Source organism: Mobula birostris, chromosome 9 (genome assembly GCF_030028105.1).
Source record: "Mobula birostris isolate sMobBir1 chromosome 9, sMobBir1.hap1, whole genome shotgun sequence".
NCBI classification, from domain to species: Eukaryota; Metazoa; Chordata; class Chondrichthyes; order Myliobatiformes; family Myliobatidae; genus Mobula; species Mobula birostris.
In genome coordinates this window covers 26,855,445-26,872,048 of record NC_092378.1, presented here as the reverse complement: position 1 = coordinate 26,872,048, position 16,604 = coordinate 26,855,445, and the positions used below count along the sequence as shown (strand labels likewise).

The 16,604-nt window shown below is 38.4% G+C and overlaps 2 protein-coding genes across 6 annotated transcripts in view; one reads left to right on the top strand and one right to left on the bottom strand.

The window, feature by feature from the left end:
* The window catches only part of borcs5 (BLOC-1 related complex subunit 5), a 77,632-nt gene extending 64,338 nt beyond the window's left edge, over positions 1–13,294 (top strand). Inside the window, exon 5 of the mRNA XM_072267651.1 lies at positions 11,032–13,294. Coding sequence (XP_072123752.1) covers positions 11,032–11,265 — 234 coding nt within the window. The 3' untranslated portion in view covers positions 11,266–13,294. The remainder of the gene's footprint in view (positions 1–11,031) is intronic.
* dusp16 (dual specificity phosphatase 16) overlaps positions 12,976–16,604 on the bottom strand; it is a 72,723-nt gene continuing 69,094 nt past the window's right edge. For all 5 annotated transcript variants that reach the window (XM_072267650.1, XM_072267648.1, XM_072267647.1 and 2 more), the window contains exons 6-7: positions 16,318–16,441; positions 12,976–15,690 (exon numbers count right to left, since the gene is read on the bottom strand). In XM_072267650.1, the coding sequence (XP_072123751.1) occupies positions 14,505–15,690; positions 16,318–16,441 (1,310 nt within the window). In that variant the 3' untranslated portion in view covers positions 12,976–14,504. The remainder of the gene's footprint in view (positions 15,691–16,317; positions 16,442–16,604) is intronic.

Here is a 16,604-nt window from a genome sequence, read left to right as displayed (position 1 = left end):
AACCTGATTCTGAGTTCTGGTTTTGTCTGCCAAAACTCATTGCTACTGTCATTTCAGAATAATGTCCAGCATATTTGTTCCAGAAAATTATAATTTGTTTAGAATTGCACAAAATCTCATCAATACCAGATGCAGAACATATGTTTCATTGAAAGCATACTTTCAGATGGAAACTCTTGTCTCCATTATTAAATTCTTATTTTTTGTACAACCATTTATTGCGTTGTAGAGGTGTTCAGGGCAAATTTTCTTTTTAATTCTCGGGAATACATTTTATTGAATAAAGCAAGATAACTGCAATTATTATTTCCCTATTAGCTCAGTGGAAGTTTGCCAATAACATTCAATTAACCAATTTTAGAACTGGTTAACCAACACAAATATCCATTTAGTTCACAGGCCAGTGTGTGCATCATGCACAACAGTCATGTAATCTTCTGTGAGCATCTCTAGGCTGACACTTTGTGATTTTAGTCCAGTAAAAATATCCCGAAGATTTCTGTTTATGTTGTGGTTTCTGTCACGTTCTTATTTGATAGGCTTTACAACTGATTGGTATGCTGGAGAAAAACCACTGCAACGTTCCATTAGCTTACTTCATTCAAACAAGATTATTTCTTTGCAGTCTTTTGAGAAAAACATACCTTATTTCAACTGCATTCCTTTTCAATAACTCAGATTCCAAAACAGATAAGTAGTGGTTTTGTACTTGCACTGCCACATTTGTGGCTAATTTTCCTCTTCCTAATTGTCATGATAACTTAATCTTGGGGTCTTACTGCATTTGAAGTGGACATTTCCTGGCACATCTGTTTTTGGAAAATTCTTCTGAAATAACTGGAAGCATATAAATTTGACGGTTGTGCCATAGGAGGTGTAGTGGCTACTTGAAAAACAAACCAAAGCTGCTGAGAGACTGAGTGAGGGAATTGACACTATGTGACGCGCTTCCAAATAACTGAATTCTAATTTGAAAAAAGTTTGCTTGATTCTTTATTACGAAACCAGCAAAGACAAATTATTAAAAATAGTGATAGCAAAATTAGCGAAATTGATGTGGTTTGCAGAATTAGTGATACCAACGTAATAAACATTCTTAGCTTAATAAGTGGTAAACAAAAAAAATACCCAACTCACTACTCCAACTAGATTAATGGCAAAAAGGATGAATATGTGACTATACTCATTTATTTCTACCTCACCCAAAACACACGACAAATTACCATAAAAAAACGCACAACACAAAATACAATACAGACTGACAGAAAATAGATGCATGGCTGCTACTGGAGGGATGTCATTTCTGATTTGCTCATGCTTCTGCTTTACATCTGCCACATATTAGAACCATTCACAGAAAACAGACAGATAATAAGGCTTTTCTCTTCTATATTTACAGGTGGATTTTCTACCTTGGTCAGCATCAGTTCTTTCAAATACTAAGAGTGAGTTGCTATGGACAAATTTTGCTCAATTTATTGCACAGATAGGGAAAAATATGCTCTTGTGTGTCTATGTGTCTAAATTTGAAACAGTCTAAAATATTTATTCTCATCATTAAGATGTACCATTTTGCTTCCAAATACACTCTCATATGTCAGCATTTAAGCTTAAATTTATTCCATGAGGTAGTCACATAACATAGCATAGCATATTGTTGAGCAGCACTTTGTTAGAATTATGAATCTTGAAAGTAATTTTCAGCACCAAATGTAGAACAAAAGGTGGGAAAATATGTTTTCCAAGCCAATAAGCATTCCTTTGCATTTGTTTTGGGCACATCGTGCAGACAATGATCTGAAAAGCAGTCATTTGTACACTTCTACTTAAAACTCTGATGTTATAAAAGGTAAAAATCAAAAGAAAATGGAAACATAATTCTGCCTTGGGAACCCATGATGGTTCTTTTCTTGGTGGTAATCCATGAAAACCAGGAAGTGTTTCTCTTCAATCACAGGATTATAATGGAGCTCAATTAGTTTATTCTGAGTAGAAAAAAAATCAAGATTCCAATTTGTATCCTATTTCCTAATTGCTTTTTGCAGAGTCATAGAGCATTACAGCACAAATATAAGCCCTTTAGCCCAAAGATTCTGTGCAAACATGGTGCCCATCCATCTCGTCCAAATTTCCTCCATTCTGCCCATATCCCTCTAAGCTCTGCCCTGCATGTTCTTGTGCAAGTGCTTCTGACATGGTTCTGTTGGAACTGCCTCAAACACTTCCTCTGGCAGTTCGTTCCATATACTCACCACCCTCTGTGTGAAAAAGTTGGCCCTTGAGTCCTTTTAAAATCTTTCCCCTCTCACCCTTATCTTGGACTCCCCTGCTTTGGGCAAAAGATTACTACCAGCCATCATATCTATGACACTCATGATTCTATAAACCTATATTGTCATCCCTCATTCTTCTATGCTCCAAGGAATAAAGACCTAGGCTGCCCCAACTCTCTATAAATCAGGTCCTCATATTATCACCTCAGTGTACTGAAATTCATTTGCTACTCCTCAGTCTGCTTCTCTAATTGATCTAGATTGGAATTGGGTTTATTATTGTCATATATACCAAGATACAGTGAAAAGCTTGTCTTGCATTTGTTCGTACAGATCAAATCATTATACAATCCATTGAGATAGAACAAGGTAAAACAATAATGCAGAATTAACTGTAATCACTATAGTGCAGTGCAGGTGAACAATAAATTGGAGGATGACTAACTTTTGATGGCTTTGAGGGAAAGATTGTTGTTATCAAACCATGTTACTAAGCACTTTTTCACATTCCTGTACTCAGACTCATCATCATTTGAGATATTCTCCACAAAGTGTATTGTCCTTGTAATTCTGCCTAGTTCTACCTGGATTCCATGTGTCCTGATCTTCAAGACCAGCTGGGACTTTGTCAAAGAACTTCTTGAAGTCCAAATAGAGATCATCAACTGTCCTACCCCATCTACCATTTTGGTTATTTCAAAACTCTAAAAGTTTCATCAGGCACAACTTATCAAACACAGACCCATACTGATTCCTCCTAATCAGACTGTCTATCCAAATGCTAGAATATTCAGTGCCTCAGAACTTACTCCAGTAACTTCCCTATCACTAATTCAGGCTGACTAGCCCACGGTTCGCTGGCTTGTCCTTGCTACACTTTTTAACAACGTTAAAACAATATTAGCAACCTTCTAGTCTTTGAGTATATAACCGGTGCCTAAAGATGAAGCAAATATCTCTGCAAGGATTTCTGCAATTTCTCCTCTAGTCTCCCACAAAGTCTTAAGGATTCAGTCGGCCAGGCCCTAGGGATTTATACAGTGTAAGGCTGCAAATATGCTCTTCCTTATGATATGAATGTCTTTCAAAACAGCTCCACTTGTTTCCCATATCTCTTGAGCAACCACACTTTTCTTAAAGTAAACATCATGGAAGAACGTCCATTACAAATCCCACCCATCTCCTGCAGCTTGGGACATAAGTGGCCCTGCTGATCTCTAAGCAAACCTATTAGACCATAAGATGTAGGAGAAGATTAGGCCACTCTGCTGTAATTATACCCACTGCAGTCTGTGGCAGAGCATTCCACAGACTCACTACTCTCTGGCTAAAAATAGTTCCTCCTTACCTCAGTTCTATAAGGTCACGCCTCTATTTTGAGGCTGTACCCTCTAGTTCTGGATATCCCCACCACAGGAAATACCCTTTCCACATCCATCCTATCTAGTCCTTTCAACATTTGGTAGATTTCAATGAGATCCCCTCCCCCCCTCCCCCCCACATTCTTCTAAATTCCAGTGAGAACAGGCCCAAAGTTGCCAAGTGCTCCTCACATGTTGACCCCTTCATTCCCAGAATCATCCTTGTGAACTTCCTCTGGACTCTCTCCAATGACAACACATCCTTTCTGAGATATGACCCAAAAACTGTTGACAACACTCCCAAGTGCGGTCTGACTAGTGTCTCAGTGTTATTTCCTTGCTTTTATATTCTATTCTCCTTGAAATAAATGCCAACATTTCATTTGCCTTCATTACCACAGACTCAAACTGTAAATTAACCTGCTGGGAGTCTTGCACAAGGAGTCCTAGGTCTCTCTGCACCTCTGATGTTTGAACCTTCTTCCCATTTAGATAATAGTCTGCATTATTATTCCTTTTACCAAAATGCATTTTCATACATTTCTCAACACTGTATTCCATCACATTTTTGCGCATTCCTCCAATTTGTCTAAGTCCCACTGTAATCGGGAATTAGACAAATTCCTTCCTCAGCACTACCTACCCCTCCACCTATCTTCGTATCATCTGCAAACTTTGCCACAGAGCCACCAATTCCATTATCCAGATCACTGACAAACAATGTGGAAAGTATCTGTCCCAATACTGACCCCTGAGGAACACCACTAGTCACTGGCAGCCAACCAGAAAGGTCCCCGTTTCTTCTCACTTGCTGCCTCCTGGCTGTCAGCCACTCCTCTATCCATGCCAGTATCTTTCCGGTAACGCCACAGGATTTTATCTTGTTAAGCAGCCTCATGTGTGGCACCTTATCAAACGCCTTCTGAAAATCCAAGTAAACAACATCCACTGCCTCTCCTTTGTTCACCCTGCTTGTTCCTTCCTCGAAGAACTCTAACAGATTTGTCAACCAAGATGTCCCTTTACAGAAACCATGCTGACTTTGACTTATTTTATCATTATCTCCGTACCCCAATTCTTTCTATTCTCTCCCTAGCCCTCATTTTACTCTAATATAGCTATAGAACTGTAAGGGGGTTCTTCTTTTACGTTACCGCGAAGGCTAACAAAATGGCTTCTTTGTTATGTTATAATTAAAATGCAATGTAAGGAGTTCTCTCTCTCCCTCCGTCTCTCTCTGCTTGTTTGGGTTATATTATTGATAAGAGAGGGAACAAACCAATTGGGATAGATGTTATTCTTTCTTGTGTGTCTGTAAGCTATTGTGTTTTGCGGGACTTGGCGCAGAAGGCGTGATGGGGACAGGGAGAGGAGATGCGGTGCTGTGACCCTGGGTGGCGGGACCGACCATGAGCGGCAGTCCAAGGCCCAGGGTCTTCGGCGAGGAGAGGAGACGAAGACAGACTCGTGTGGAGCGTCTGGTCGACTACCATGGTTGGTCCCAGGTGGCAGGTCGAGGGGGTCGGAAGGGATCGAATGGTGGAAAGAGGACTCTGTTAATTGAGCACCAACTGTTGTGCACGAAGTGGTTAAACTTTGATAAGTTTGGCGCCTTTATTTTCCTTTCATATTTTATCTCTATTAATTACATAGTTCCAGTAAGATCTATAAAGTATAATAATTTAATCGCATATGGTGTATTATCTATTATTTGGTGGGGTGGGGTACATCACACAGCATCTACACAAACTTGATTACTCGGTTTTGTGGGTCCAAAGGCTAATCCCCCAGACGAAAGCGAGTTGAGCGAGCCTGAGGCTTACCAGGGGGCTATAGAACCTCTTAGGATATGCCTTAACTTTACCTGCCAGATCTATCTCATGTTCCCTCTTTGCCCTCCTGATTTCCCTCTTAAGAGTGTTCTTAATCTTGTTGTAGTTAACAAGGGACTCACTCGTCCCCAACTTTCTAAACCCAGTGTATGTTTCCTTTTTCTTGACCAGATTCTCAATATCTTGGCAGTCAGAGTTCCCTAAACTTTCCAGGTTTACCTTTCACCCTAACAGGAACATACTGCTCCTGGACTCCTGATATCACATTCCACTTGCTATTCAGTTTAACACCCTCATTTGTGGACATATCCTATCATTTTTTCCAGTGCTATCTTAAAGCTGGTAGAATAATGACCACTAGAGCAAAGTGTTCCATTTCTGCCACTTCCAGTACTTGCCCTGCCTAGTTTCCTCATGAGAAGATCCAGTATTGCACCCTCCTGAGTAGGACCCTCTCGACACTATTATATCATTAACACTATAAGCAGCCATTGAAGCACTAAAGCCACTGTTCACACCTGCTCCTGATCAGGAGTGGAGATGCTGCTGAATATTTTCTGCCCATCTAATCCCTCTGCACACTACGCAGGCAGATCTAATGCATCCATAGCTTTGAGGTTGCACCAGTAGACAGCAGAAATTGAACCCCTCGCAGCTGCATGTGATGTCAGACAGTACCTACTGGAAGGGCATAAGCTGCCCACGACCTTCAGGAAAAAAAAATTGATCTCATAGGTCATTGCTGTTTTACTTAACAAAAATGGTCAGTGATAATAAGCATTAATTCATTGACTGTATTTGGCTTGAACACCCTGAGAATATACATAAAATTACCTAATTGCTGGTGACTTTAAGGGAAGATCCTTCAGGAAAACGACAGCAGTTTTGTGTGCATTTGCTGGGATTTCCCCATTTAAGTGCTGGGAAACTTGTGATTTTTGTAGAAGAATGCAGAAGTCCCTGGCTTCGTAACAGCTGCTAAGGTATTTTCCATTACTAAACCCAGCTGCTGGGCCCCTGGAATTGAACAAGGAAGGTTCACCCGAATGCTGTATGCACTGAAGCCTGACGTTTATAATGAGATGCAGAGTAGGCTAGATTTCTTTTCTCTAGAGTGGAGGGTAAGGGGTGATTTGAAAGAGAAATGTAACATTATGGAAGGGACAGATGGGGTGGATAGTAAAATAACTTTTTTGTTATGAACATATGGGTTTAAAATGAGAGGTAGAAGGCGCAGAGGAGATCTGAGAGGAAATATGTTCATATGGAGGGTAGATGGAGTTTAGAGTGTGCTGCCTGAGAGATGATGAAGTCAGATACTATCAAGACATTTAAAAGCACCTAAAACAAATACTTAAATCTAATGTGGATAAATGGGATTAGGGTAGATGGATACAATGGGCATGGATCTGCTTCTGTACTATAGAGCTATATAAATTTGAGGCAGTTCACCAACACTTAAATGGGACAATTGCTGAAACAGCCTGTATCAAGTTACATCTGGTGTAACAGAAGCAAGGGCAGACCATTCAGCCCCTCCATAAGGTCATGGCTAATCTTTTACCTCTCGGCACTACTTTTCCCCCACTAGCCTTATATATCTTGATTTTTCTAACATCTAAAAAAAATCCTGTTGCATGTAATTCTCCATTGGTTTCAATTTTTTGGTGAGCGTGGAGAAAGCGTGTAGTCAGGAATGGAGATCTAATGTCACAAGAAATAAAGGCAAGTGCATGGGCAATATCAGAAGTTTGCCCTGAAGCATTATCTATACATTTCTCTTTCTGAAGAACTACCTCCAGCATTTTGTTTTTATTTAAGCTCTTCGGTTAATCAGATCACAGAAAATACTTCATGGAGGCTGTTCGACAGCATCTGTTGCCTAAACATTCTGTACATTCCTGTAGGACTTGTATAGTCCCATAAATAAAGCACATAAACCCAAATCTAAGTTTAGAAATCGGCTTCGGGACTGGGCATGTAATGAGTGATATCGGTGTATTAGTCGTGCTTACAAGGTGCTTGAGTTGAGTATTATTGTTCAGAATACAACAAATATTATTTATTTACTTTTATTAAGTGCAATCATGAACAGTAGCCAGATCAGAAATGCTGATTAAGTCAACTAGTTCCCGAAGAGAACTCTGATAGGCTAATCAGATGATTCAGTGCTGCTCAGCGATAACAGGCACAAGGGTCACTAGTCCCTGTACCCCAGAAACACACCTGAACAGTGCAGCGGAGGTATGTGCTATGCATGACCTGATCTGAAAGCATCATGTTGACTCATAACAGATCATGTTCACAGTGGAACAGCTTAGTCAAGGATGGGGTGATCAGCACAGGTGGACAAATTATACCTCCACTACCCCGATTATATTTATCACTAGCACCATTGTCGTGTATGAATTTAAACATGTAGACAGAAACATCAATATGCATAATTTTGGATCAGGCATTTTGTGGGTACAATTGGGCTTTAATGTACTGAATGCATGGAAAAAGGGTTGTGTATTTCTGCAGATAGCCTTGAATATTACAGAAAACCTCATCTACAATAAATAGTGGTACATTTCAACAACCAGGGCACCAGTTATATTTCTGCCTGATGTTTCTATCTCTTTTCCTTTAGCCTGCCTTAAAATGTACCTTTCCGACCAAGTCCTCTTTCTCAAGCAGAAATTTTCAGTGTGCATTTAGCTGTTCGGTTTATGTTAAAATACAATATACAGTAATTGCAAGTTATTGTTGGTGTATGGGGTGGTGAGGAGGAAAGCAAAGGACCAACTAACTGTATGACTATAATTGTTATAAATTATAATTCAGTGTCCTGACCAGCTGCATCACTGTTTGGTACAGGAATTGCAAGGCATCCTGACCACAAGACCCTACAAAGGGTTCCAAGGAATGTTGAGAGGACCATCGGCGTCTCCCTTCCTCCGAGATATTTATCGGGGGTGCTGCGTATACAGGGAGGGCTCTTAGCATTGTCAGTGATCCCTCCCATCTGTCTAACGATCTCTGATCCCCTACCATCAGGGCAAGGACAGTAAGGATGGGAAACAGATTCTTCCAGTAGTCGATGAGAACTCCCTGCCACTACCCAGGTCTCATCACCCATAGTGTAAACTGTATACTTTTTGACTTGTGTCATAAGTGCACCTTATTTTTCATTAATTTATTTGTAATGATATTACCTTATGCGTTGTGTGTGATGCAGAGGAAAATTGCTTCATTTGGACACATGTATATAGTTGAATGGCTATGAACTTGAACTTTTTGCAAGTCAATTTAGAGTGTGTCCCAATTTAAAAGCATAACACATAAATAATACGCTCGTGCTGTGATTTCAAAATTAGATGTCCTTTTCTGGTGGTATGACATTTTAAGATTGATATTCATGTTGAAGTGTTTTGTGTACATTTTTGTTGCAGTGAGGATGTGTCAGAAAATAATTAGTAGTATAAAGTCATAGGAAAGATAAATAGAAATGAAAACCATTGAAATACTGTGTAAGATTGCAATACTTTACAGATATTGTCTATTGCAACGTGCATATGCCTTACTCCTAAGTTGCTTCTATGTAATAGATATTGCTTTAGCTGGAGATTAAAGGATTTTGTTTTCAAAGCACCAAGCTCTCACTGGCAGTATGCCTACCTTGTTTTATTTTTAAAGGCAAGAATGGATATGTCCTTTTTATATAGTAAAAGGTATTTTACATTAATACAAGAAATATTTGAAATTAAAATTATAACCATTATTATTGGGAGTTGGGGTGAAACAGTATCCCAACAGACAGTGAGATAATGTTTTGGGTTGATGACACTTCATCAAAATGGGAATAGTTCAGGAGCTCCCAACTTGGGGTCCATGGACCCCTCAGCTAATGATGAGGCTCCATGGTATAAAAAATGTTGGAGACCCCTACAATGGTTAAAGATGAAACAAATTTTAGGATACGGAAGAGAAAAGAGCAAATTCCAAGTTTCCAGTTGTCTGTCTTCTAATTCTGCAGCTCAGCTCTCTGCCTGGGAATGTTGTTTCAGACATTTTCAGGTCATGGGCATTTTCAATATTCACTCCAAATTTCTCTGGCAATTTTGATAATTATAATTAATTTATTGCCCCTCTTCCAGACTGACCATTAGTGTTCCTCACTACCTCATTTGCCTTATTTGACTTATGTCTTGCTTCCACTCCTTTGGACTTTCTTTTAGCACTCTCCCCTTCATCACATCTTGAAATGTTTTGCCTCTAACTATTTCCAGTTCTGATGAAAGCTAATCAACTTGAGAAGTTATCTCTCCACAGATACTGCCAGACCAGCCAATTATTTCCAGCAGATTTAATTTTTATTTTCATTTTTCACATATCCAATGTGTCATAATTTATACTGCCAGGTAGTAGCCACAATTCCAACTGACCCATTTTCTTACTGAGGCATCGTCAATGGAATAACCAGTTTGCATTTTTATAGCATCTTTTAATAGAAAAGCATCTTTTGCCATTTCAGAAAGGTATTAGCAAACAAAAGTAACGAAAGGAAGAGATATTTAGGAAGAAGACAAGAAAATGGTATTGAAAGGCAGAATAAGTCAGCAATGATGAAATGGTGGAGCACTCAATGGGCCGTATAGCCTAACTCTGCTGCTGTTATGTATTAGATTGGAGCCTGCTAGGAACCTGATTTCTACATAATGAAAAGCCATTCACTGTTGGTTACAAAATGGTAGAGGGAATCCATCAGTGGGATCCATGAGGGTGTATTTGAGTGGAACCATGTGTAGGTGTATTTCCTACCATAGGGAAGGTAACGGCAGCTACAGTAAAGCAGATAATTTGCTATCCAACTATTTAAACATACCAACGATTCAACATCTAACTCACTGAGTGCTGTTCCCACACTCCTCATGCTGTGAGGCCCCAGTTCCTGCACCCTTCCTCACGCCATGGGGCCTCAGTTCTTGCAGTCACTTTCAACTTACCGGATTCACTGGATAATTTATTTATTTGCTTGGTAATATCTAAAATTAATTATTGTTTCTAGGTTACAAGTTTTTGATAAATGCTTTTTTTTTGGTAGTGTACAGTGTTGGCAAGAAAAATTCTAGGACTCCCAACGGGAGAGCCATTGCTTTTAAGGAACTGATGCCACCCTGGGATCTTCTGACATCTTTGTAGTTGGTTTATCTACCATGGCAAGTGTATTCTCATTTTGTTTCACCTTTTGGGTGAACTTTCATATTGAAATACTTTATTCAACGATCACAGACCCCCTGAAGTCTCTGGCAATTTCGCCCTTTTCATTCTGAAGGGATTGTGCCATTCAGGTTGAAAACTAATTGAAATAAAAACAGAAAAGCTGGAAATACTCAGCAGTTCAGAACAAGAACCTTACCTACTGTGTTTGGGAAGTATTTCTTAAAGAAAGCATTAAGGAGAAGATTTCATTGTTTTGAACTTTATTACTGAATGAGATGTACCTTGATAAAATTGTATACTGTTTTACTCTCTACAAACACTGTTCAGTTTGATAATTACAGTATTTCTGTTTAATTGTAGATGGACCTCTCTGTTGAAGCCTTGTATAGCGTTATGCAGGAGCGACAGAAGCGGTATGCTAAATATGCTGAACAAATACAGAAGGTTAATGAGATGTCAGCCATACTGCGCCGCATACAGATGGGCATAGATCAAACTGTCCCATTAATGGAGAAACTTAATAGCTTATTGCCAGAGAACGAAAGACTTGAACCTTTTTGCATGAGATCTGATAAAGATATAAAATACCAGTAGCCAATGAAATCTACAACTCCACTCTCGGAACACTCCACTGGATTTGTGCAGATACCTACAATTTAGATATTAAATCAGCTGAACAATCATGCATTTCCAGGTATATTGAGCATTAATTGTAATGTACTCTTCTCCCAGAATTGTCTGCACAGGGGAAATAACACTTGAATTCCAGTGTACCAGCTTTTAAATGTTGCTGGTGTGAACAATGTCATCTGTTATTGCAAGCTTTATTCAGAAAGGTTTTCAGAGACTTAAGCTGTCTAGGGATAAACATTTGCATCCTTTTTTCACCACTACAGTTAGTATTGCAGTTGGCACTATTAAATTAGTTGAAATTAATATTCTCTTTAATTTTCCCCAAGGCTTCACCATTTAAAGTGTGTTTACTGATGTTTCTCATCACATAGATATTGATTATATATGCTGTGTACGTGTGTATATGATGTGTACATTGTTTTTTTTTGTAAAGGTATCAGGTGTGTGTGTGTGTGTGTGTATATATATATATATATATAAAAAATATTTTTTTCATCTACTCTGGGAATACTTTAGGAACTTGAAGATTAGTTGAGATGTAGATCTGAAAGAATAAGTGATGGCTATTCCCAGAGATTGTTTTTGTTATTTCAAGTTTGATCATAAGGTTCTTGTTTTGTGAAAATTTGGAATAATTTGCAACTAAAGTGCACTAACAGGTAATTTTCCAGTTTGCAAAAGAGTCCAAATATGCTAGGTTTTGCAGTTTATTGTAAATTAAGATGTGCAGTAATTTTAGTAGAAACAAGAGGATAGGTAAGATAAATAATTTTATCTGTCTCAATATTTCAAACATTTTAGTACTAAACAAATATTAAAATGCATTGCTTATGCTACATACTGCTAATATTACAGTTTTGTGTGGAACTTCGACAAATCTCATCTGTAATGACTGATAGCTGAGCTTCATTGTAATTGCAGCTCCTAGTTTTATAACAATTCTGAAGGTAAATGAAACTGCATTGAACTGTAAATAACATTTCTTTAAATTGCATATGGCTACTTAACATTTACATTTTTAATTTCTGGTTCTTTGTTCAATGATCAACAAGAAATATCATATTTGAATATTTCCATTTTGTGTAAAATACTCCATTTGTATGAGGATAGAATTAAGGTTTTTTTTACGTTGGGAATTTTTATGATCTCTGACAAGGAAGAACACTTACACAATAGTGCACTTCAGTTCTGGAATAAAGATCACATTTATCAGTTACAACAAAATTACTCATCTCAAAAATTAGGACTTGAAAGGGAAAATAATCAAATGTTAGACAAGAGTGCTATGTAAAAATGATGAATACCATGCATTTCAGTGTTTAAACTTTAAAACAAAATTGGATAGCTTGCTGTGTTTCATTTTTACCTTCAGGTATCAAACATTTGACCAGTTGTAGAGAAAACTGCAAAATTTTTCCTGCAACAACTTATTTTTTGTATTGTTGAATGTCTACTGTCTTTGCATTTTATTTCTTATGTTCTCTAGCTGTAGAGGGATTTTATTATTTTACTCTATATAGTATATTTTGCGCATTGTACATTTTCAAACATTTAAAGAAAACAGCTTGAGCAATTTTTCTCACCTTACTGTGAAATATTTTGCTTATTTAAAATCAGAACTTGTGATCCAGCTGTTATTACTGTAATTAGCAAAGTTGTGTGAAATTATTTCTCTGTTTTCTGCAGAGTTTAAGAACTAATTTCTACCATTTCTTATCCGTGAGATTTAGCTAGAGTTACATTTCAGAGTCATGCACTGAGAGAAGATTTTTGCAACAATAATTTTTTCCCATTAATCTTATTTTGCCAGTTCTGGTAATATAATGCATCACCTCAAGATTTAAGAGGCAATTTCATGAACTTTAAAATTATATTCTGAGATCCTGTAATTGTTATTTATGTGTTTTAAAAATGTGAAACAGAAGGAAAAATTTAAACTTGAAATAAAGACAGCTAAAATTACAGTGAGCAGCTAGGAAGAGAAAGTGTGTGTATTCTTCACAATTGTATTTCCAACATTTTCAGCTTTTGTTTGAAATTACTCACGGCTTTGATTTTGCAGTGTCCTTTTAAAGGTTTTGGTAAAGCAGAGGCTGACTACCAAAAGAGGAAATTTGTGGTAGTTTTATCGTTTTCAAGCATCTTGTGAAGATAAGGATATGTTACAAATACTCGAGGCCATGCTGCACTTGCAGACAGAGAAACAGCGATGCTCTCCAGCTGATGACCTTTGGAGTATTTTCATTCATTTCTCGTGAATCAGGTTATCATTTTGTTCTTTAGTTTGCTTTTCGTTTATAGCAGAAAACAGAAGTTCTTTGCAGCCTCCTACATATTATGCAAATCACACACATATAACAGGTACCATCTTAGATTTTATTTCAACACATGCTCAACATTTCACCTGGTTGAGCAATGTTACCCATATATCTCTCATACATTACACATTTGAACAAAATAGTTCCAACATGCACAAACACTTTGTACCATCCTGAACAAGTTTCCAGCACTTTTCCACAAGAGGACACCCACAGCATCCTCCTCATCTGCAACTCATGCACTCTGCATAGAATTCACATCTGCTTCATTTACATCTCTACTTTATTTTGATACTATTCTCATTTATCTGATCAAAATTAAATGTACACACAGACATTTTAGTGCTAATTTAGCAGTCCACATTGAGTTTAAATTCAAATCTAGCCAAAAACTGTAAATCTCGCCTGTATCAAGACTGACCTGAGATCTGATTTGCTGAATACCTACTTACAGTATAAGCTTTAAATTTGAGGTATTTGCTCTAAGCAGCACTGGCAACCTTACCTATACTTAAATTCAATCAAGATAGCTACACCATTTATGTACAGATGCAAAGTAATTTGCATTGAAAGCTATGACTACACACAGAAATCCAGATTCTGCCAGCTTGTCTGGAATTTAAAACAAAAATCTCCATAGAACTTGGCTCAGTCTTCAGAGGCAAAGTGCATTACTGGACATTTATCTAATGATAACTGGGATTTTTCCAAATGTGTAAGGAAAGCCTGATAATTAATGCACCATTGCATGGATTAGGTAAGAAATGTGTTGAATTAAGTGATGAACAAAGCATTCAAGCAACAATTTCAAGTCCCTGGTTGTGATTCTGTTTTAGAAATTATATACCTGTGAATCATTGCAGTTTTCATTTTAGCATTTCCTCAGGAAACCTCAATGATCTCCATACTACCAGAGAAGCTGGATTGACTTCCAATTTTTCTTAGGTCCTCCCGGGACCTGTTTTCATTCATACCTTCCTCAAATTCCATTTGGCAGCTGCGCCGTTTGTACTGTTTCTCAAATGGGCTTTCCTCATGCCAGCTGCGCCTGGAATCCCGACGGTCACAGTGTTTCTCACGCCGGCGCACTGTTGCTGACTGGTCGCAGCCTGATTGTAATTGACCACAGCTAAAGGTCGAGTAAGCCGTTGCACCACTAAACAGTGCAGAACTTGACAAAAAGCGAGGAGGTTGACCTGCCAGTGCTTCAGTTGCGAAGTACCAGGTGTTGGCCAATGACGCAGTCGATGTTTGAGGGGAGATTATGTCTGAGTGCCATCCTTTCAGCCCCATTCCTGCTGCAGAAGTTGCTAAATGCTGTTGGCTACCAGAAAGATCCAATAGAAAGTTTGTTTTGTAGTTATCCTCCATGCTTCCACTTCTGTGTAGTGGGGACAGCAGTGTTCTGGGCACTGTGGTTTGTGCAGATGGGATAACTGTACTTCCTGGTGCTCCTTGTTCCCATATGGTTTGTGTTTGCTTTGTGTTTACATCCATCACAGTGGGTTTAATGTGTTCTGGAAGCTGCTCCACCTCTGTCTGCACTGATGAGTAGAAACAGAACCTGCTTGATTCAGCTGCATTTGATTCCTTCTCAGGACTGTAACTATCCTCTGAACAAGCAGCAGTCGGTACAGAACTTGCACCTGCACCGCTCACAGGATGTGATGCAGACCTTATGTCCAACGAAAACGAGCGTTTCAGCCGGTTGTTGTCCTCCAGTCTGTCTACCGATAGGCTAAGACCATTGATTTCTTGAGCCAAAAGACATTCTCCTTCCACATTGGAAACAGTGGATTCCATAAGTGCAGACAAAGGTAAAGCAGGTGTAGTTGGGTTCCGATCCATAGTGGCTGAGGTAGTGGAGGGCTGCTTCTCTAGTACTGTATCAAAAGGGACACAGTCCTGGGCCAATCTCTGTTCCACAGGTCTCTCCAACTGCAGGAGTTTTAATTTGCTAATAGTTCCTGTTTGGCCAGATGGAGTCTTCAATCTTTTCTCAAAATCCAGCAGCTGGCCAAGAAAGTTAAAGTTGGGTGAAATGGTTGGCCTCTTCTCCTTGACAAATCTGAAAAACACAAATGATAATTTCTTATTGATACTTATGGGACAAAGTATTAGCCAGGTATTAGTTACCCACCAAAATTCTAAAATTCTCTTATCACCCCAGAATATTTCTTTTCAATACTACATGAGCATTCCCATCTACGGTGGAGCCTCAAGGTTAAGCTAATGAATGAGTTGATGAAAGCATTCACTCCTCCCATTAATGATGCCAAAATCCAGTCACTTCTTCTGTTAAATCATCTCGGAGACAAGGCAGAATATTGGTGCACCAGAACTAGATACAGAAACTAGCCAGACTATTCCAAAGCATATAGAATACGAATACCTAACAATGAGAAAAAGTTACCTGGTTATGACCTATCACAAAAGACAAAATATATTTAAACTACCTAAAAGCTCTTTCCTAACTATTAGCAAAGTGATTCAAAGTATCATCAAATAACATCTCAAAACCATATTATCACACCAAACTGTCCCCAAGGATTAGAATCATGATTTGTCTGCTACCTATTTAACTAAAATATATATTTCACTACCATTCTCTAATTTGTTATAAACTCACCTAGTATGTCAGCAACAAGGACTTGGCAGAAAAACAAATCACTTATGCTAATATAATACATCTTACCTATATGCTTCATCTAGTGACATGTCCATCCTCTTCATTATATAAGCAATAGCAATGGTGGCAGAACGGGAAATTCCAGCCAAACAGTGCACCAATACACAGCCATTTGATGCCTTTGCTTTCTCTAAAGAAAAGTTGATGGAGGAATGTTATTCACAGTACTTAATTCTTAGCTATATTATCTTATTCATTGTACCCCAAGCTTCTTCGCACCACTACCTTGTTGCAAGATATTCCAGATAACCACATTGAGTGCCTCAAACTTGTCTTTAGCTGAAAAATGCATT